This window comes from Thunnus maccoyii, chromosome 9, assembly GCF_910596095.1.
Source record: "Thunnus maccoyii chromosome 9, fThuMac1.1, whole genome shotgun sequence".
Taxonomy (NCBI): Eukaryota; Metazoa; Chordata; class Actinopteri; order Scombriformes; family Scombridae; genus Thunnus; species Thunnus maccoyii.
Window position 1 is genome coordinate 574,047 of NC_056541.1, and position 22,454 is coordinate 596,500.

General features: G+C 40.1%; 1 protein-coding gene across 1 annotated transcript in view; it reads right to left on the reverse strand.

The window, feature by feature from the left end:
* LOC121903862 (NLR family CARD domain-containing protein 3-like) overlaps nt 1-22,454 on the reverse strand; it is a 47,349-nt gene that overhangs the window by 19,960 nt on the left and 4,935 nt on the right. The window contains exon 4 of the mRNA XM_042421252.1: nt 21,974-22,126. Coding sequence (XP_042277186.1) covers nt 21,974-22,126 — 153 coding nt within the window. The remainder of the gene's footprint in view (nt 1-21,973; nt 22,127-22,454) is intronic.

Consider the following 22,454-nt stretch of genomic DNA (forward strand, 5'->3'; position numbering starts at 1 on the left):
CCAGACATGTGAAAATGGCCCTGTACTAATAAAAACTTATCAAGAAATAGTATGTTACTCTTTAAGAATAGCATTTTCTCATATATCTTGTTAACAAGAACAATTGAATTACTAGCTTTAAGCTTTGGAAACACATTTTGGCACATGTTTTGTGCCTTATGCACCTCATCAAACATTGCAGACGCAAATGGCACCCGTTTAGTAGAATGACTCATATAATGTGCACGCAAACTAAGCATAATGTACATACATTTCTATCGCTTTAATTTAATAATTAATTTAATAAATTTAACAGTATAACCATGCTATTTTTATTTCCACAACACATTCCTGCAAATATTTCAAAATAAAAGCCTTAAACATTAAGAAATGAAGAGATGCTGTCCACAGAAATGCTAGAGGGCTTTTAATTTGAGATGGATACAGGAAGTCTTGAGTTTATATGTAACAGCATAATGCAGTAACAAAACATTAAAACAGGCAAACAGGAGCGGATCAGAAGAAGAGGAGGATTCGTACTAAAATACAAAGAGAGGGAATTAGAAATAAAGGCCTATCACTAATATAAGGCTGGGTAGCCTCTGCAGTTGAGGTGCTATTTGAGGAAATTCTGTAATTAATTGTTGACATCCCTAGCTGTTGCATAATCTGTTTATCACTTAATTGACCCATTGGACACTTTTTTCACCCCTTTAAAACAGCTATAAAAACAGTGGGTCATTAGAATGGCTAAGTGGAAAATGGAGAATTTCGGTCGCTGACAGCTTATCTGTCTTACAATGTGATGGACATTCTCTCTCAACAGGGGCTGTAAGGAAGAACCAAGCTGCTAGCAGCGCTCCAGATAGTGAGATAGACAGATGGTTTAACTTGGCATCTGACCGGGGAGGTGGCCGCAAAGACTGTGCCAAGACTAAAGAAGCATTAACCACGGTTAATTTCAGATAAAGCATTGTGTTAGTCTTTTGCAGCAGCACTTATGTTTTGTGTTTTTAACTTCACAATTGGTTGTTTATAGGCATCACAACATTCCACTGAGCAGCAGTGGCTGACTTCATAAAGGTACTGTATATTTTACATATATTTTGCATTCATGATTACTGTGGCAGCCGCACTAAACACCGATACTGAGTGTCAGTGGTTTTCTTTTTAGCACCGTTAACATACAAACATTTTAAGTAGTGACAGTACACATAGCCTTTTGTTTTTCCTACAGCACACACTTTATTTTTTGACAGTTTGCTAATTTGTATGCACACATTTTAATTAACATTCTGTCATTTCTTGCTTGCTTTAAATTATGTTGTAACTTTTTGTTTTTCATGGATCCAGCAAAAGAAGTGGCATGAGGAAGTGGAAGGGACAGCAGGCAGTGGGAGAGGTCATATGGGTGGGGATATGTTTGGGATTCAGTTAAATTTTAAGTTTTGTTGTTTTTGTTTTGTTTGTTTTTTGGGGGGGTAGGGGTCACAGTTAGTTTGGTTGTGAATAATGTTGGTATTGTTGTTGCTATTAAGGTTAAGGTTGTTAGTTAATTGTTTATTCCTGTTAATTGTTCATTATGCTGTTTCACTTTTCTCTAGTGATCTTTGTATTTTGAATTTGAATTTTAAGATTAAATTAATTTGTAAATAAATAACAATGTTTTATGCTACACACCTGGTGTTCTTGAGCCTTACTGCTTGGTCCCTGACAATTACATTAGTTATGCTTCTGTTACACTCTAAATTACGGGTTTAAAAGGACTTCGTCTCTTCTTCATATGCCGTATGCTATTGTCATATGACATAATTACACTATTTTATATTTACTCAGTTTACACTCAACATGCACAGGTAAACCCAAGTGATGTCATGTCGCGCTTCATTCACTTTTTTCTGGAGTTAATCCACCATGAGTAGAGTACACTTCATTACAGATTTTGACTGATGAGTGTACAGTGAACGATCAACAAAGCAGCATCTCCTGTCATAACAACCAGTTATGATGATGCAACCATAGTTCTAGAAATTTATATCCAGAGATACTTTTTTTAGTTTAAATTTAGTTATGGAAGAGATAAAGGTTAGCCCAGAACTAATTCAGATACAGCAAATATTTGAACAAAATGGCTAGAAAGTGATCCGATTTGGAGCTGGCCGAGTGCCGGCCCAGATAAGAAAGGACGCCGGCCCGGGTCCATTATACAGATCTGGCCCAGAATTTATGGAAGCTCTGGGCCGGATCTGGCCCACCTTCGGACAAATGGCTACAAAATAATCTCATCCGTTCTGGAGCTGGCCCGGTGCCGGCCCAGAAGTGAAAAAACTGATCCGCACCGTTATTGGCCTGTTGTGCCAAAGGACACCGGCCCGGGTCCGTTTTACAGATCTGGCCCACAACTTATGAAGGCTCTGGGGCGGATCTGGGCCATATCATTTTTGCTATCTGGGCTAGAAGTAACGAGTTAGACATTTAAAAATGGTGACATTACCTTCAGCTGGATGTCTGGATGAAATCTATCTGCGTCACGACTGTCAGGGAAAGTGAAACTAAAGTTGAACAGAAACACCCAGAAAGAGGCGTGTCTGGGGTTAAATGGATTCCTGTTGAAATCCATCTAAACTAAACTTGAACAGTGTTGTCAGATTGGTTTGATGTTTTCCAGCCCGACATTATTGAAAATAAACAATGCAAATTAATTAATAAACAACAGCAACAGTATTGTGGCTCACCATAATACTTCAATATGGCATGATTATAACAATTGAAGTGTTCAGAATTGCACTAGAACACAGATACGAGGCAAAAGAATACATCCTACAATAATAAAACTACAGTATATACCCATTTCTGTCATCTGCCCTAAAAACAAAGAAAAAATAAAAATCCACTCAGTCATCAGGACTACACTAGATTGGACCAGCATCCCATAGAGACCCCGCACGCAGAATTCTGTAGATCTATATTAAACATCCAAATAAAAACACCAAGCAATGCCTGCAGGGCAGAATAAGGCTGTTACTCGTTGATTATTACCATTAAAAAGAGAATATTTACATTTTGGTTACATCTCAAATTGAGCCCCCAAGACACACTGAGATTCCAGGCCCTACAAACCCAGGAACTGAACCCCCAAAAGAGTCCCTTCCGTCAGCTGGTCCTGAGACATACTGATCAATAACATCCAATACTTCTCAACCTCAGGCCAGCACTGTTAATGTCACCTGATCATGTTTCAATATGAAGGTCACCTTCAAGTCATATTACAACTTAAATGGACACTTTCTGAAAGTTCCCAGCTCACATCTTCTGAACTGTGCTGATGGTTTTGGTTTGGTCTGAACCCACCGTTACACTATATTCAGTCCTGCAGCGTCACATCAGTAAAACATATTTGACTATTCAGTTGATGATTTGAATATGAAGGGAATGATGTGGACAGCAGGAAGTCAGCGGAGGAAAGAAGGACTTCTCAGGGACCTATCAAGGGGAAACAAATCAATGTCAAAAACAACACTTACTCCCATGAAGTCCAGCTGTTTCCCATTAAAGTTACAACTAAAATACAAGAATCAACTCTAAACTTTATTCCAAACTTCAGGCTGCCATCACACAATTATTAGCTCCAATAACTCCACCCCCCCACCCCTCGCACACTGCTGCTTCCCCCGGAGCTCTGGACTAGAGACTGTTCTTGTGCAGTATTGCATCTTTCCCTCTTTGTCACCGATGTAGCCTGCCTAAGAACTGTTGGACTGTTGCCAGTGCTGTGCTTTGTCTGCCTTGGGAGTGGAAGATTGGGGTTCGATTCCCGGTGGAGCCATACTCATCAGAACTGTTTCTCTGACCATGCTACTATTGTCTTGACATTGTGTGGAATAAAGACTGTAAAATGTATACTAGTGTCATTTGTGCTGCAATTGGGTCCATTCTATACCCGTTACAAATTCTAACAGCTGAATGAAATGAAAAACATCAATAAATAGTCCTTTACATAAAGTCTTGCAGAATGTCATCAGACTGAAATTGTAGACTCATGCTCAGTTCATGTTTTAATGCTTATTTATAAAATCTGCATGTATGTAAATAATCATGTTAACAAAATTAGATTGTTTACAAGATATTCAACCTTTTTACATCAATATTCCAGAAACAATGTGACTATATTGGAAAACTGAAACATAGTTTTTAGAGCACAGCCATGAATACAGATCATTCCAACAGGATCAATAAAATATACAACTATTAAAAAAAGATGCTTTAATGATTCTGCATCAGAAATATTGAGTTGAATATTAAACTTGAGCTTAAAGAATTGATTAGATGGATTGAATGTGTTAATAGTTTGAATTGGAAATTGCAGCTAAAGTGGAGACATAGCTGTCGACAGGATCATTGAGGAGCCTCAACACATCTTTATCTTTATTATTGTTATAACATGTGACTCACTTATCATAACTGGACAAACACTTTTCTAAAAGAATAATTATTGATTATTGATCAGTACACTTATAATGTACAGATGTGGCTGAAATTATTGGTACCCTTGCATTTTATTAAAATAATGCACCATTCACCCTGAACAGTGTTGAAATTAAAATATATTTTATTATCAATGCATGTCTATGTTTGGTTTGCAAGTGGAACAAAACAAAATTGTGAAAATAACTGAATTCATGTTTATTCTATAAAGACATTCTAAAATAGCCTGGACGAAATTATTGGTACCCTTTGGAAGTTGTAAGAAGTAATTGATTTACTTATTGATTTGTATCCCTGTGTGTCCTCACTGGCTGAACTGGTGAAGCTGGATGATGATCCCAACGCCTACATCTACAGAAAAAACCCTGCACTTCTGGAAGATTTGCCAGACCAGCCCAGGCAGTGAGGGGGCTCTAGATGTGCACCATTTAAAAAAAACAAAGAACTGTATGAATGCATGGATAAATGATTTCAATCAGTGGATACACTCTAAATAAAGGTGTTTGACTCTTTATCCTCCTGGTTTATTATTATTTATTGTACATTACTCCTGGTGTTAACTGATCACACTGAGTCTTCTACTTTTCCATTTTTACAGCTCAGTGAGAAAGACTTGAAGTGTATTTTTGCAGGGGTGGACAGTTGGACTAGTCTAATGGTTAGAGAGGAGGGCTGATGTCCAATAGATCGCTGGTTCCATCCCCAAAAAGAGACAAGTGACAGTTGACCACCTGTTCCTTCCTCAACACCACCAGAACATGAACATGTGAAAGTTTCCAATGAAATCTTTCTCCCAGCTGTCTGACAGAGAGCTCAGTAGGATGAGCAACAGCTGTTTAACTCTTCATCACAGAGTTGCTCTTCTTGGTTTCAATAAATCTTTAACATCATCTCCAAACAAACTCAGAGCAGATCATTGTAACCCATTCAAAATAGCCTACAATCAGAGTGAAATCATTTCCAGTGTTTTTCCCATCTGCAGTAGCTCTTTTAGTCCAGCAGAGGGCAGTGGTGGCGCTGCAGAGAGGGAAACAACAGCAGCACTTCCCGCTTAGAGAGAGCAGAACGATAGCAAGCTAAAGCAGAAAGGAAATTAACCACGCAGAGTAGAAAATAGAAACGCAACATAAAAAGTTAGTTTAAAGCTTCTTCTCAACCAAATCTAGTCCCAAAATGTGTTAGAAGGAGTAACTGGTGGAAGTTGTGCTGAGGATTTAATGAGTGTGTATTTTATTCTCCGCTGAGTGTTTGCTGAGTATTTGCCATTCTGTGCTGCTAACATAGCTGAATGTGTTCTGTTACAGAGAGGCAGAAGTTCTCTTGCTAATAGTTCATCTCATTTAGCTTTGCTGTTTTCTCAGCTGTGTCTTTCTTCATAAGAAATTTACTAAAAACCAAATCGGAATCTGACAATAAAGATCAAATTAAAGCTTCTATTTTTATTTATTATCATTTTTTTATTGGACATAACAGGTGATACTGCAGTTCCATTTATTTCTGCCTGAATAACATAAACATACAAATGATCAACTTTACTCGGTACAACATAAAAACAGGAAATAAGAAACATTTCATAAAGATTTTAAAACATTTATTATCCTGTAAATGAGCTTTTTATTGAGGATATTTAGTAAGGCGCTAAACTGTCAGCTGTTTGTCCTCTAATATTCTGTTCACATACAGCCAGAGCTGCAACAATTAGTCCATTCATTGATTATCTATCAACACTAAATTAACACTTAATCATCATTTGACTCATTTTCAAACAAACATTTTCTGCTTTTAGCTTCTCAGGTGTGAAGATTGAATGCTTTTCTTTGTCTTACATGATAATAAACAGAATATTTTACTGTTCTGGACTTTATTTACACAATTTCCTGACATTTTATAGACAAAACTATGTATTGATGAATCAATTAATCATAATGTTTATTTACAGCTATACATGCACATCCAGTAGAGACACATAAAAACATGTCGCTTTCTGAATTTACTATATGATTAAAAAAACAACTAATTGAACAACAACCAGAGAAACAAATAAGAGTAAAAACAACAAAGTGCCTCTATAGGCCAGCGGATATTTACTGTCATTATGTGTGTTATAGTTTACATTTACATTTTTCATTTAGCAGACGCTTTTATCCAAAGCGATGTACATATGAGACTGATACAACACAAGCAAGGATCTAGTCAGGAGACAACAGGATTAGATGCCAACAGGCAGTGCAACAAGGCAATGATACGAGTGCATAGAGGCATGTTTTGTTTTTCTTTTTCTTTTTTTTTGTTTTCTCTACCTACAGTCCATCAAGTGCAGAGGTGATCGCGAAAGTGCTGGGTCTTTAGTCTTTTCTTAAAGAACGAACAGAGTTTGGTAACTCATTCCACCACCGGGGAACTACAGAGGAGGAGAGTCTAGCTGGTGACTTAGGGCCCTGTTGTGGTACCAGGCACCTTTCATTGGCAGAGTGTAGTGGGCGGGAGGGAGTGTAGACCTGAATGAGGGAGTTCAGGTAGGCAGGAGCTGTTTTAGTTGCTGTTTTGTAAGCGAGTCTCAGGGTTTTGAATTTGATGCAGGAGCAACTGGGAGCCAGTGGAGGGAGATGAACAGTGGTGTGACGTGTGCTGTTTTGGGCTGATTGAAGACCAGACGCGCTGCCGTGTTCTGGATCATCTGCAGAGGTTTAAGTGTACATGCAGGGAGGCCTGCCAGTAAGGAGCTGCAGTAGTTGATGCGTGATATTACGAAAAGTTAGTTGGCAAAACTCTTCCAACATTTTTAAAAACCTTGCTCACAACTTGACGTTTCAGTAAACTTTCAGCCAACAAACAAACTGTCAGTCATGTGGAAACCATGTTGGTTTAGAAACTGCATTTACAAGCAGTGAGAGATCAGGTTGGTACTAAATAACATGAGAAAGTTTCTCTAACAGGAGGAGACTCTCCCTCCTACAGAGAACACAGAGACACTGAACCAGACCGGTCAACCCAGAACCCAAACCCAGCACACAGAGGCTGAGTGATTGTGGTGTTGATGGTGTGGAGGTGGATCAGTGTGTCAGAGGAGACTCTGTAGAAGGACAGAGTGCCAGCAGGACAGTCCACATACACTGCTACTCTGCCAGCGACAGAGGAGGAGGAGGAGGAGATGGATGTTCCTGTCTTATTGTGCCAGACAGCATAACCACCAACAGAGCAGTTCAGTCTGCAGGACTGATCATTCTCTCCAAACCTGCAGTCTTTACCGTCTCCTTTCCTGCTGATTCCTCTGTAACTCACTGCTATATGAACTCCTCCTGTCCACTCGACCTCCCAGTAACAGCGACCAGTCAGATCATTTCTACACAGCAGCTGAGGCCAGTAATCAAATCTGTCTGGATGATCAGGATATGACTGATCCTCCTTCACATATGTCACCTTCCTGTTGTTGTCAGACAGTTTGAGGTTTCTGTTTACTGTGTTTGGATCCAGTGTGAGTTGACAGAAATCTGATGGAGAGAACGAGACACAATACAGCTGCAGTTATTGATCTATCATCTGTTTGATGATGATATCATCTTCATCCTCAGTAGGATGTGAATGAGAGATGTCACCGTTTGAAGTTTGCTTTGTTTTCATGAATGAAATGAAAAACACACTTACACTTCCTCAGACCTGGTGTCAACCATCGGACTCCAGCAGGCTGCAGCCTGAAAGGAGGAGGGGGGTCAGAGCAGCACGTTCTCTTTCAGCATGCAAACATGGATGTTACATCACTCTAGTCTACTGTTTTATTATTCTGTTCAAATGTGGGGTTGGGCTTTGATAGATTTTGATCCAACCTGAATCCAGTATCCCAATCCTTCTGAAACCCTGATTGAATCTAATCAGGTTAAACTTTCAACATTTACCGGAAACTTCAGTTAGAAATAACAAAAACTCAAAGATTCAGTTGAGATCTGTGATCTGCTCTGACAGAGAAAATGTTTCCAGCTCTTCCTCCTCTATCAGATATTGGGTGTGTTCGAAATCACATATTAACATACTGCCTACTACATACTCAAAGAGTATGTGCTGCATACTGCGTACTAAATGAACGATTAAGTATGCCGTTACTAGCAGACTGTTTACACTGAAGTATGCAGCCAAGTATCCCAGAATGCATTTCGCACCAACCGGCAGCAATAGCGGAGATTTTAAAGCAGGCTAAAAGCTGTTGTAATTTTCGTTGTAGCACTGCTAATATGTCATTTTATTCATTTTTAATATTTTTTCAGACGAGAAAGTAACCATACAGATTAACAATGTGTGGTCAGTTTATCCAAATAACGCCTGTTTGTAAATTTGCGCCAACGTTTTTGGAGATGGGAGGAGCTGCTGGCCGGGACCAGTCGGTCATCTCAGCCGCCCGATTCCTGCGTCGTCAGGTACATAACTGCGGGAACATGATTTCAGGTGGGGGTCCAGGGTTACTGACTATTAACCCCCCCACAAAAGTTTTTGAGTTCATTAAATACCTGCAGCGATCCCCCCACAGAGACGCTGTGTGCATTTACGCACAAGGCACATCAGTGTAACTTCATTGATTATTTAAATATCCAGACACGCCGACAGGTTCGGTCGGGATCTAATATTAATGAATGTTCTGTGTGTTCTGTGATCTATTACACACACACACGCCCAGGTTTATACAGTGAAATTGTTTGGAGTAAAGCGCTGCTGTTCTGTCCAGTAAAAAAATGAAGTTTCACTTTACATTCAGACAAACTAATGTGGCAGTTACAATTGTTAGATTTCATCTGTGAGACTAACATTTATCTTCCAAAAGGAATTATATCATATAACAAAGAGCTGCAATGATCAGTTCATGGATCATGTTCTCCCCAAGATGATGATGGACGTTGACCGTCTGATCATCTCAGGAGACGGGCTACTAGCAGCTGAGATGACCGGCTGGTCCCAGCCAGCGGTTCCTCACATCTCTGAAAACGTTGGAGCAAATTTACGAACAGGCGTTATTTGGATAACTTGACCCCATATTGTGAATCTAAATGGTTACTTTCTCGCCTGAAAAAATATTAAAACTTAATAAAGTGACATATTAAAAGTCCTACAGCGAAAATTACAACAGCTTTTAGCCTGGCTCATCTCCTCCATTGCGCAGTCTGAAGAGACGCAATGCATTGTGGGGCAGTTGAGTATGTCCAGTAAGCTCACGCCGCATACTCAGAAATTCTTGCTAATGTAGTATACATCCAGGTATTTCTTGCGTACACATACTATGCAGTGGGAACGCACTACATACTCAATTTGACGTCCTACTTGGTATGAATAGTACGTTAGTATGCGATTTCGAACACAGCCATTGTCTCTCCATACCTGAGAGAGTCCAGTCTCCAGTGTGGATCCTCCAGTCCAGCAGACAGCAGCTTCTCTCCTGAGGCTCCTGGATGATTGTAGCTCAAGTTCAGCTCTCTCAGATGGGAGGGGTTGGAGCTCAGAGCTGAGGCCAGAGAAGCACAGCCTTCCTCTGCGATCAGACATCCTGACAGACTGCAAACACGCAAAACAACACACATGTCAGACAGTCTGAGAGTCCTGCTGTGTGCAGTCAGATACAACAACAAACTGTCTTCAAACTAACTAATTAACTAAAAGATGAACTGAATCAGGGAGCTCCAGAAAGTTGAGCATCCAGCCAGATGGGAAAAGTCAGCAGCTGAGGGATGATTCAGCAGCATGTTTTTACCTTGTCATTGTGATCTAAATGTTAAAAACATTCAAATGCGTTTTTGAGGAGTGAAGCTTTTGCCAAAATGAAGAATAAAGATGTACTTTTATCAGAGCTGCTGTGTGAGCTTTTCATGTTTGATATGTTGAAGATTATAAAACTACACAAAATCAAGGAGCCTCCTGACATAAAATGTGACTTCACAGTGGTTCATCAAAGTATCACCAGACAGACTAGTTTGCTCTTTTGCCTGAAACTGGTGCTCTAGGAACCTCCTGTGAATACTTGGCTGTCCACGCACAACGGTTTTTAGACACATTTAGAAGAAATCTGTAAAATCATCTGTGGTATTAAATAATTCAACAACAAAAGCAAAACAAAAGAAAACAATAAAAATCTGAATGGAGGGACCACCTGAGAGTCTGGATGGTTCATAATGTAGCAGTAGATCAGAAATGTATTTTGGCCCTAAACCATTCAATGTTTTATAAACCAACAGCGGTATTTTAAAATCAGTTCTTTGACAGACAGGAAGCCAGTGTAAAGATCTGAGAACTGGACTGATATGATCCACTTTCTTGGTCTTAGTGAGGACTCGAGCAACAGCGTCTGAATCAGCTGCAGCTGTCAGATCGATTTTTAGGGAGACCTGTGAAGACAGCGTTACAGTAGTCAAGTCTACTGAAGATAAATGCATGGACAAATTTTTCCAAATCCTGCAAGAGACATAAGTCCTTTAATTCTTGATATATTCTTCAGGTGATAATAGGCTGACTTTGTAATAGTCTTAATGTGGCTGTTAAAATTCAGATCTGAGTCCATGACTACATCAAGATTTCTGGCTTGGTTTGTAGTTTTTAACATTACTGATTGAAGCTGAGTGCTGACTTTTAATCATTATTCCTTGGCTCCAAAAACAATTACTCCAGTTTTGTGTTTGTTTAATTGAAGAAAATTCTGGCACATCCAATCATTGATTTGTTCAATGCACTTACTCAGTGCTTGTATTGGACCAGAGTCCCCTGGTGATATGGTTATGTAAATTTGTGTGTCATCTACATAACTGTGGTAACATATTTTGATGTTTTCCATAATCTGAGCTAGTGGGAGCATGTAGATGTTGAACGGAAGAGGCCCCAGGATGGAGCCTTGGGGAACTCTGCATGTCATTTTTATCTGCTGAGATGTGTAATTACCTATAGACACAAAGTAGTCCCAGTCATTTAAGTAGGATTCAAACCAGTTCAGTACTGTGCCAGAAAGTCCCAACCAGTTTTCCAGTCTGTCTAGTCGTATGTTGTGGTCGACCATGTCAAATGCGGCACCAAAATTGAGTAATACTAATACTGTAATTTTGCCACTGTCAGTGTTTAAGTGTATGTCACTGAAGACCTTAACGAGAGCAGTCTCAGTGATGTGGTCGAAATCCTGACTGGAAGACATCAAAATGGTTGTTTAGTGTCACAAAGTTGTTCAGCTGTTGAAAAACAGATTTTTCAATAATCTTACTTAAAAACAGGAGGTTTGATATGGGCCTATAGTTGCTCATTAGTGAAGTGACTAGATTGTTCTTTTTTAAGAATGGCTTGATGACAGCAGTTTTCAGGACCTGTGGGAAGACACCTGAGAGAAGAGATGTGTTGACAACCTGTAGAGGATCTGAGGCCATGCAGTTTGAAACAATTTTGGAAAAGCCTATAAGCAGAATATCAAGGCAGCAAGAGGAGGATTTCAGATATTGTATAATGTTCTCCAGGATTTTGTGGTTGATCGGATGGAATTGTGTCATACTACTGAAACTGATTTTAAGTGGACACAGGGACAACACATATCCTGTACCTGATATGGAGGCACTGACTGCTTGTCTAATTTTCTGAATTTTGTCAGTGAAGGAGGCAAATTCATGGCAAGCCTTGGTGGATGTAAGTTCAAAGCTACTGACACAGGAGGGTTTGTTAGCCTGTCGACAGTAGCAAACAAGGAATGTGCATTATTATTGTTTTTGGCAATGATGTCAGAGAGGACACACAGAGAAGAGACAACCTCTGATATCCGAGCACTCCAAATGGCATATAGAGGACATGAAAGCACTGTAGGAGCTGGAGGCTGCTGCCTCTGGTGGCTCCAACGCTATCATTTCACTGGAACAAAGTGTTAGTCTACTGACCAAGGAGCTGTAGTCTGCACACCAGAAATGTGAGGATTTAGAGGCCCGCACACAGACAAATAACCTGAGGATCGTAGGCATTAAAGAAGGGGTGGTGGACCCTCACCCCACAGTTTCTGGCCATGCTCACATTGCTTGCTGCATCTGAGGCCAGCGGAAGGCAACAGGCCCTGGGATTTCATCGTTCAAGTTCACTTTTTCCACATATAAGAGGAGATTCTATGCCAACTCTGCAAGGCTATACCAGCTCTTCGCTTCGAGGGCCAACCCTTTTCTATCTTCCCAGACTTCACCCCAGCCATCTCCAAACTAAGGGCATCCTACAATGAAATAAAGCGACTGCTCCCAGCGAACCACCCCAATGTAAAGTATGGTGTTTGATACCCTGCTCAACTATGACTGATCCACGATGGTAAAACACACATCTTCAAGTCTGACGAGGAGGCACCTTCATGTGAAGAACTAACACATCAGACTTAACCTCATGTAAACTGGACTGGCCAGTAAACTCTGTATAGTACTGAGTGACTTTGGTTGCACTTGCTTTATCCTCGGGAAGGGGTTTTCTGGTTTAGTTAGTATTTTCTCCCATTTAAGCAACACTTTAATATTTCTCCTCGGATACTACTGTATGATAGCTAAGCCATTAGGGCTTAGGGCTGTGGTTCACGGTTGTTTATCCTATCCTTCCTCTGCAGTGAGCACACTTCAGTGTGAAGAGAACATGTTTATTTGACCTGTACTTTGTTTGGGAAGGTACTGTCTGGGCTGGGGTGGGTGGCTGTATTGTATTTTAAACTTCAGGTCTGTAGTTTTTACTTTCCGCTTTTCTTTCCCTCTTCCTAACTTCTCCTACATGTGGTAGGAGAAGAGAACTTTACAATCTTGTTATAGCTTCTCATTGTTAACCCTCATTGCACAATGCCCACCTTGACTACTGTTATCAACTTTGTGTCATGGAGCGTTAAGGGAGCTAATAACCCAGTTAAACGTAAAAGAATACTGACTCAACTAAAGAACCTAAAAGCTGATCTTGCTTTCCTGCAAGAAACCCACCTAAGGCCTACAGACCATTCTGTGCTGCACAGGGGTTGGATTGGTCAGATATACCATTCTAACGTAATAACAAAGCAAGAGGTGCTGCCATATTAATCAGCAAACCCACCCCCTTTATTGCCTCTAAGGTCACTACAGATCATAAAGGGAGATTTATCATAGTGTTTGCACAATGCACAATCTTTGGCACCCCACTTATTTTAGTTAACATATGTGCACCCAATTGGGATGACTCAAAATTCATATCTATACTCTTTTCCTTTATTCCAAATTTATATTCCTATATTTTGGTTCTGGGGGGAGACTTTAATTTTACTATAAATATCTATTTATCTTCTCAATAAATATATATACGGCCTTATTATATCTTTCTGAGCACATTGTAAAAGATTACAGGGTCAAATACGTCAATCCATGTCTTCCCTTGATAAATGTTATGCAAACAGTCCGTCACAAGATCTTTACAAGCAGCGTCTGCTTTTGCAAGCTGAGTTTGATGAACTCTCTACTGATCGAGCAGAGAAATTACTCATGCGGGCTAAATTCAATATATGAACAGGATGACAAAAGTAGTAAGCTCCCTACCCACCAGATTCTACTCCTCCTTATATACCTCAGCATCAGCCCAGGACCCAAATTTATTTGACACTTTTTCTCAGAGCTTGCAGATCCCCAATTCTGACCAGGATGATTGGGAGGAGGTGGAGAGGGACATAACTTATCAAGAGATATCTGCTGCAATCTCTTCCCTTATTAGTGGTAAGACTCCACTTATAAGACATTCTCTAACGTCTTCACCCCGTTCACTGGTATTTACAGAATCACTCAAAAGTGAAAGATTTCCGACCAGCCTTTATCAAGCTTCAATATCACTGCTGTCAAAAAAGGATAAAAATTCCCTTAATTGCAGCTCTTACCGCCCAATTTCCCTTCGAAAGTCGGATTATAAAATAATAGCTAAGATTTTAGCCAAATGTCTTAAAACCTCCCTCCAGCTGATAATTTCCCCTGATCAAACTGGGTTTATTAGAAACATGTATTATTTTTTTAAAACTATGTCAGAACGTCCCATGGATAAAAATGAGGCTGCTACTGTTGTTAGGTAGTTGCTAGGATACAGCCCTGCAGACTGGACTGGGAAACCCCGTCTACTAGCTGAGCGGCACATGTTGTTAGTTTTCTTTTCCTTCTTCCCTTGGTGGATGGTGGATGTTCAACAATGTGTTGCCGTGTGTGAATGTCTACCCGGTTGGTGAATTATATATACAAAATTATATCTCCTGTTTTATTCAATTGTAATCAGTAATTGAAGACTAATAACTTGATATTATGTCAAATTGTGGAAATGTCATTTCAGTTTGCTAGCTACTTCAGGCTGCTGTTTCAGTTGTAGAAGGATTGAATTAAGTCACTCTGAATTTATAATGTTCAAACCATATAAGAATGTTTAATTCAGTATTATTTGATATTATTTATGTGACTATGTTATCTATCTACCCTATGTAGATTATGGTAATGACATTATTGTACTAAATCCTGTATTTGTATTCTGTCTGTAATGTCTGTTCATTGCAGACCACTGGTAGCACTGCCCATTCCACCATAAGTAAAGGATGTTAACTGCATCAGATGCCTCGACCTGAGTTATTCACACTCATCATAGGTGGCTTAAGTCTTCACTATATGCTCTAACCGGAGTAATATTTGAGGTGTTACTCAGCCAGCCAAATTAATATCCAAAAGGTAACTTTCCATCTGTAATACACTAGATGACTCTTTAACACATTCAACACTAAATGAGTCAGCTTAATGAAAAGCAAGTTTTTCTTTAAACATAAACTGAGCAGACAACACATTTTTGATGCTGAAATCTTGGTTTCCCCATTTTCTTTTCTAAGGTTCCATTGTTCTGTTGTCTTACAGAACACACTTAAGTAAAGATTATCTAATTGATATTTCTTTTCTGTTGACTTCATTTGCATATTTTGTATTGACGTAATCCAAAAGTAACGGAAAGTCATCAAGTTATGTTAATATTGTGATACTTGGATTAGGTCACTGACTTCATTTAACATTAAGGTAATTAGTAATTGTATTGGAATACATTTTTAAAGGAACCCTTCCAAACCTGTGAATAAGCCTCTCCTTGTTATCTCTCTTCATTCAGAGCACAATATTAAAGACCAGTTTTATCCAGAGCCAATTCCTTCATCCCACAAATGCTCTCAATCTTTAAGAAGTTTAATGTGATAGGCTGCAAGTTGAATATGTGCAAAAGCAAATTATTCTCTGTTAACAGGGCCACTCTTCAGATACCCTGGAAATCCTTCCAGTTGAGGATGGTCAATGACCAGTTTACTTATCTTGGTATCAAGATCACCAGGAAATATTCCAATCTTTTTCATAAAAACATAGAGAACCTAATGCAAAAATAAAATCCTTCCTTATCCACTTGAACCTCCTGCCCCTTTCAATAATTGCTAGAGTTAATGTTGTGAAGATGAATATGTTACCTAAATGTATGTATCTGTTTCAATGTTTGCCCCTTATTATTCCCCTTTTTCTCAAAATTAAGAGTCTGATTTTAGACTTTGTTTGGAATGGCAAGGTACCCCACATAGGTAAAAAAACAACCAAAAGCCCACTGCCAAATTTCCAAACATACTACTGGGCTGCGGCTTTCAGGGGTGTTCTGTAGTGGATGCATCCCGTTAAATCTTGACCCATCTCCAGCATGGGCCCAGATTAAAGAGGCCTGTTGTTACTGAATCACCTTGTCCTTGTCGTCTCTTTTGTGCTCCTCTCTCCCCTTATTGTGGAATAAGGTGTGCAATAACCAACTTGTAAAACACTGCCTGATTTGAAAGATTTGGGCTCAGTTCCGCGAGGCACACAGACTTAAAAATCTCTCTCTGCTTGGCCCAATTCACTGTAATATTTTATTCCTCCCTTCACCCCCCATACATGATAGTGTGTTTCCTGTCTGTCACACTCTGGGCGTTAGCTCACTATGACAAATTTATGTTAATAATCATTTTGCCACATTTGCAGAGCTACAAAGCAAAATATCATCTTCCAGTTAAACATCACTTTAGATACCTCCTAGTTAGAAATTTTGAACTAATACTCCTAACTTCCTTTCCAAATCCTTTCCCACTATAATTGACTCCATCCCTCAAATGACTGAGATCTCAAGAGGTGTGATTTTGAAGATCTATAGCAACTTTACTGGACCCCATTGATGTTGCAAGTGAGAGGTGCTTGGAGTGTGGATATAGGTGAAAAATTGATGATCATACCTGTGATGGTGCACTAGATCAGATATTTTCATCATCCTTCAATGCCAGACATCATTTAATACAGTTCAAAATACTCGGGTTCATTGGTCCAGGACCAAGACAAGTCATACTGCACCCAGTTTTGATCCTACCTGTATAAGATTTAAGATTTAACCTGTTTCTCTATACCACCCATTTTGGGCCTGCTGGTTAGTGGCAAAACTCTGGGACAGGATATTTTGGAGTTTTACCAGCAAACTTGCTTCTGTCTACTTCAGCGTAGGGCAGTGGTGGGTAATTTTTTAAAATTGGAAATCATTTGACTCTCCATTGTTCAGGCACTAGATTAGAGATCTGCTGATTTCTTTGGGTTTAGAAGAGATCAGACGCTCACTTAAGGGTAAATCCAACATTTTCTCTAAAATCTGGGACCCCTTTGAAGCTTATCTTGCGAAGACTGGTTTTTAATCAATTCTTTCTCATCATCATCATTATTATCATTTCATAATGTAATCGGGATAGCCATGCATTGTCTATTAGTTTCCCCTTTGCGTGTATACGTGTGCTTTACTATATTTTTAGCTTGTCTTTCTGCATCTCTCTGACTGTATGTGCTTGTGTGTCTGTATTACTGACAGCTATCTAATGATTTATTGTTCTTTTTCTGTCTGTGTTCTGAACTACAAAAAAAATAAAAAAGAGTTTTTAAGAAACCTGTATGAAAAGAAATTCTGTACTGCTGAAGTGTAGTAAAGCCTGGTTTGAGAAATCATATTAGCAGAGAGAATCCTACACAAGTTTCATGTTTATCCTCTAATATCATTCATATTTTAAATGGTCATCTATTGAACAGGTTGATGAATCCTGACCTGAGAGTTTCCAGCGTACAGTGTGGACTCTCTAATCCAGCAGATAGCAGCCTCACTCCTGAATTCTGCAGGTTGTTGTCACTCAAGTCAAGCTCTCTAAGACTAGAGGATTTTGAGCTTAGAACTGAGGACAGAGCTGCACAGCTTCTCTCAGAAAGGTTACAGCCACTCAGTCTGAGAGGAAATAAAAAGGAAAAAAACAAGAAGTTATTTTTTTCTGTCGTGTTCAAAAGATAGCAGCATATTTAAATAATGATGCATAAATCCAACTATCTGTGTACTTACAGAGCTTTGTTGGAGGCTTTGACCACTGGCAGCAGCCTCAGAAGAGCCCCCTCTGAAGCAGAGTATTTCCTCAGGTCAAACACATCCAGATCTTTTTCTGACGACAGCAAGATGAAGACCAGAGCTGACCACTGAGCAGGAGACAGTTTATCTGTGGAGAGACTTCCTGAACTCAGGGACTGTTGGATCTCCTCCACTAGAGAATGATCTTTCAGTTCGTTCAGACAGTGGAACAGATTGATGGTTCTCTCAGCAGACAGATCCTCACTGATCTTCTTCTTGATGTATTTGACTGTTTCCTGATTGGTCAGTGAACTACATCCTGTCTGTGTCAGCAGACCTCGTAGGAGGGTCTGATTGGTCTGCAGTGAAAGACCCAGAAGGAAGCGGAGGAACAAGTCCAGGTGTCCATTTGAACTCTTCAAGGACTCGTCCACAGCACTCTGGTACAGATGTGTCTCTGCAGATTCTTGTTTAGTTTCAGACTTCTGGGATGTTTTTTGTTGTTCTGCCAGCAGATTGACTCCAGAGTTGATGAATGTCAGATGGACATGAAGAGCAGCCAGAAACTCCTGAACGCTCAGATGGACGAAGCAGAACACCTTGTCCTGGTACAGCCCTCTCTCCTCTTTAAAGACCTGTGTGAACACTCCTGAGTACACTGAGGCTGCTCTGATATCGATGCCACACTCTATCAGATCTGATTCATAGAAGATCAGGTTGCCTTTCTGCAGCTGCTCAAAAGCCAGTTTTCCCAGAGACTCAATCATCTTCCTGCTCTCTGGACTCCAGTGTGGATCTGTCTCAGCTCCTCCATCATACTTGATGTTCTTCAGTTTGATCTGAACCACCAGGAAGTGGATATACATCTCAGTCAGGGTCTTGGGCAGCTCTCCTCCCTCTCTGCTTTTCAACAAATGCTCCAGAACTGTAGCAGTGATCAAGCAGAAGACTGGGATGTGGCACATGATGCGGAGGCTTCGTGATGTCTTGATGTGGGAGATGATTTTGCTGGCCTGCTCCTCATCTCTGAATCTTTTCCTGAAGTACTCCTCCTTCTGTGGGTCAGTGAACCCTCTGACCTCTGTCACCATGCCGACACACTCAGGAGGGATCTGATTGGCTGCTGCAGGTCGTGTGGTTATCCAGAGGCGAGCAGAGGGAAGCAGTTTCCCTCTGATGAGGTTTGTCAGCAGCACATCCACTGAGGTGGACTCTGTAACATCAGTCAGGATCTTATTGTTCTTGAAGTCCAGGGGAAGTCGACACTCATCCAGACCATCAAAGATGAACACAACCTGGAACTCTTCAAAGCTGCAGATTCCTGTGGTTTCAGTAAAGAAGTGATGAACAAGTTCCACTAAACTGCACTTTTCCTCTTTCAGCACATTCAGCTCTCTGAAAGTGAATGGAAATGTGAACTGTATGTCCTTGTTGGCTTTGTCTTCAGCCCAGTCCAGAGTGAACTTCTGTGTTAAGACTGTTTTCCCAATGCCAGCCACTCCCTTTGTCATCACTGTTCTGACTGGTTCATCTCTTCCAGGTGAGGCTTTAAAGATGTCTTCTTGTCTGATTGTTGATTCCGGTCTGTCTGGTTTCCTGGATGCTGTTTCAATCTGTCGGACCTCATGTTCATCATTGACCTCTGCAGTCCCTCCCTCTGTGATGTAGAGCTCTGTGTAGATCTGATTCAGAAGGGTTGGGTTTCCTGCTGTAGCAATCCCCTCAAACACACACTGGAACTTCTTCTTCAGGTTAGACTTGAGTTTAGACTGACAACCTGCAGGACTGTCTGAATGAACACACAAGAAATAAGATAAATAATTATTGATAATGAGGAAAATATGACAATTTAAAGAATGCACATATGAAAGTATTTTTCTCCATATCTTGAGACATCATGAATGTCTAATTTATCCATCATGTTAAATCTTTACTGTTCTGCAGACGGTCAGCCAGCTCCTCCTGCTTCATTCTCCTCAGGAAGTGCAGTGTGATCTTCTGAAATGCCTCTCTGCTGCTCCTCCTCTGCTCTTCCTCCTCACCGTCCAACACCTCCTCATCCTCCCTCAGACTCTCTAAGCATTCTGGGTAATCTGAACTCAGGACCTTCTGCATCTTCTTCAGCTCGTTCTTCACAAAAGTGACGATGTTCTCCTCCAGCAGCTGGAACAGAATACTATATGAATGACACAATCAGACTGAAATTATGAAGCAAACATCAGATCCATGTTGGACAGACTGACAATCCACTGGTCTACAAAGTGCAGTACGGAGATGATTGTGAACAGAATAAATGTAAAAGTAGTTGTTGTACATGTACAGACCATAAATATGGAGTCCAGGTGTGTTTGATGCTGCTGGGCAGACTGACCACTGGGAACCTCTGAGCTCTCCTGGTCCACTCTGTGGAGGAATCATGAATTATTTTTTTGCACTATAGACTGTACACAGTTTTTGGTTTGTTAAAGTGTTTGTATTCTGTCATTATTTATTCGAATGAAAACCAGATATATATACTAATATAAGCTGTGATAAGACATTCTGGGAGAGGAGAATGCTGACTAATGTTGTTTCTCATGAAGAAGTGTCAGAACAACAAATCCATCTGTTTAATCATCGGGTCTCAGTACCCACTGATGAGTCATTCTTCAAGGACACACAGCTGAGTTCAGGGGAGTCTGGACTGATGGATACTGATAGAAACACTGGTTATCTTAAAACATGCCCACTGCAGGTGGGAAGAGTTCTTGCTGCCATTCAAGATTCCTGCTGTAAAAGTCTGGTTTATCTTCTCATAAACATCATGAGGTGACTGACAGTTGGAGCACTTCAAGGCTTGGGTCATTACCAAACTGTCCTGATTGAATCATTAGCACAAAAGATTCAAAACTGGACATAAAAACTGAGGGAGAGAAGTTAACTTCATCTACCAAGGTAAAATTCACAAATGAACATCCGATCATAAAGCTTCACATTCTGTTGGGTGCTAAGTTAAAACTGGGGAAAAGCTAAAGATGGGACTTTGTGGAAACCTGATTAAACATTGAACAGATTAAATCAGTTCACTTTCACATTCTGAGCCACTTTGGAAGGATTTTGGGTTCCTGTGTAAAGCGTGCCAGCAGCTAAAGGGAAGTTGAGAAATTAGATCAGCCTCAGGTCAAGAAGGGATCAGGAGACCATTTACCTCCTGGATGCTCAAACAGTAAGGGTCAATGTGGCCGGGATGCAATGGTCCCCTCCATCTTCACTTTGAGCAAAAGAACAGGCCCACTGAATGCTTATGTGTTTTATATTTAAATGCAGCCTTCATTATACTTGAAATGAGAAAAGATTCACTATTACATTACTGAACATCTGTGTTTAACGGAATGTTTCTTTCCTGTTCTTGGTGTTTATACTCATTCACACCTCACATCAACAGTATTAATTATTGAAGCAGCGATCAAGCAATCAGGCACTGCACTAGTTAATGTAAAACACTCTGCCAGTACTGTGTAACCATGGTAACACTTTATAGCAGGCTCTCATATCAGGATTCTACTTTTATAGTTTTATTATGAATCAATGTTTAACTAAAAATTACAATCACTGGACACTTTATCAGGAACACCTGTGGAGTCTAATACAATCCAACACAGCAGCTCTGACATAAATTCTATTTTTATGAAGTTTATACATTGTTGTTGATGTTGTCAGAAAGGTGATAATTCTACTTTATGTTTATTATTGAGGTGGTAGTGGGTGGTGGTTTACTGGAGTCTATTATATAGAAAAGTGTTACTAATATTTACCTCCCTCATGTATGTTAATGGGATGGACAAAATATTAGAAACACTTGTACATATAAAGCACTCCAGTAAACCACCACCACCCACTATGATGTCTGTTAGTACCATCGCGGTCTGGTATGAATCAGGATCCAGACTCTCCTGGTTTCTGGTCCCGTGATGACAGAATGAGTTACTCAGATCCACACAGTGAGTATTTTGTGCACTTAACAGGTGACACAGGTCATTTCATGTTTCAGACAGAAAATGGTGGATTAGTTTGAGCAGCTTTCTTCACAGAGTTGTTGAATATCAGCAGTAGAGCAGTTATACTGGACAGCTGTCTTTTACATTCAGTTACAGCTTACTTCTTTGCAGCAGAGGGTTGTTGTCCTTTAAAATCAATGAGGCCACGCCTTGACCGGTCACTCTTCATAGACACACAGCTGGGTTCAGGTCCAGGTTCAGGTTCAGGTCCAGGTTCAGGTTCAGAGGAGTCTGGTCTCTGATGGATCCTCCTTCTAGACAGAGAGGAAGACCAGCAGGGAGGAAATTCACTGTTTAGTCTTCAGCCTCAGTAACTGTTGGAGAAACTAGCAGCTATCAACAAGAAAAGCATCAACACAGTAACGTTGAATAAAGTTTGAACCTCAGGTGAAAAGAAGTTTACTGCAAATCTTTCAGCAATGACAGCAAACTTCAGAGGAAAAAAGGAACTGGAGCACATTAGATTAGCAAACAGATTAATGTTTCAACACTACTGTGTCTTCCTAAGTCAATATGGAAACAAGACAGAGGACAATAACACATATAGTCAACCTAGAATAGGTGTATAGTTGTTGTTGGATA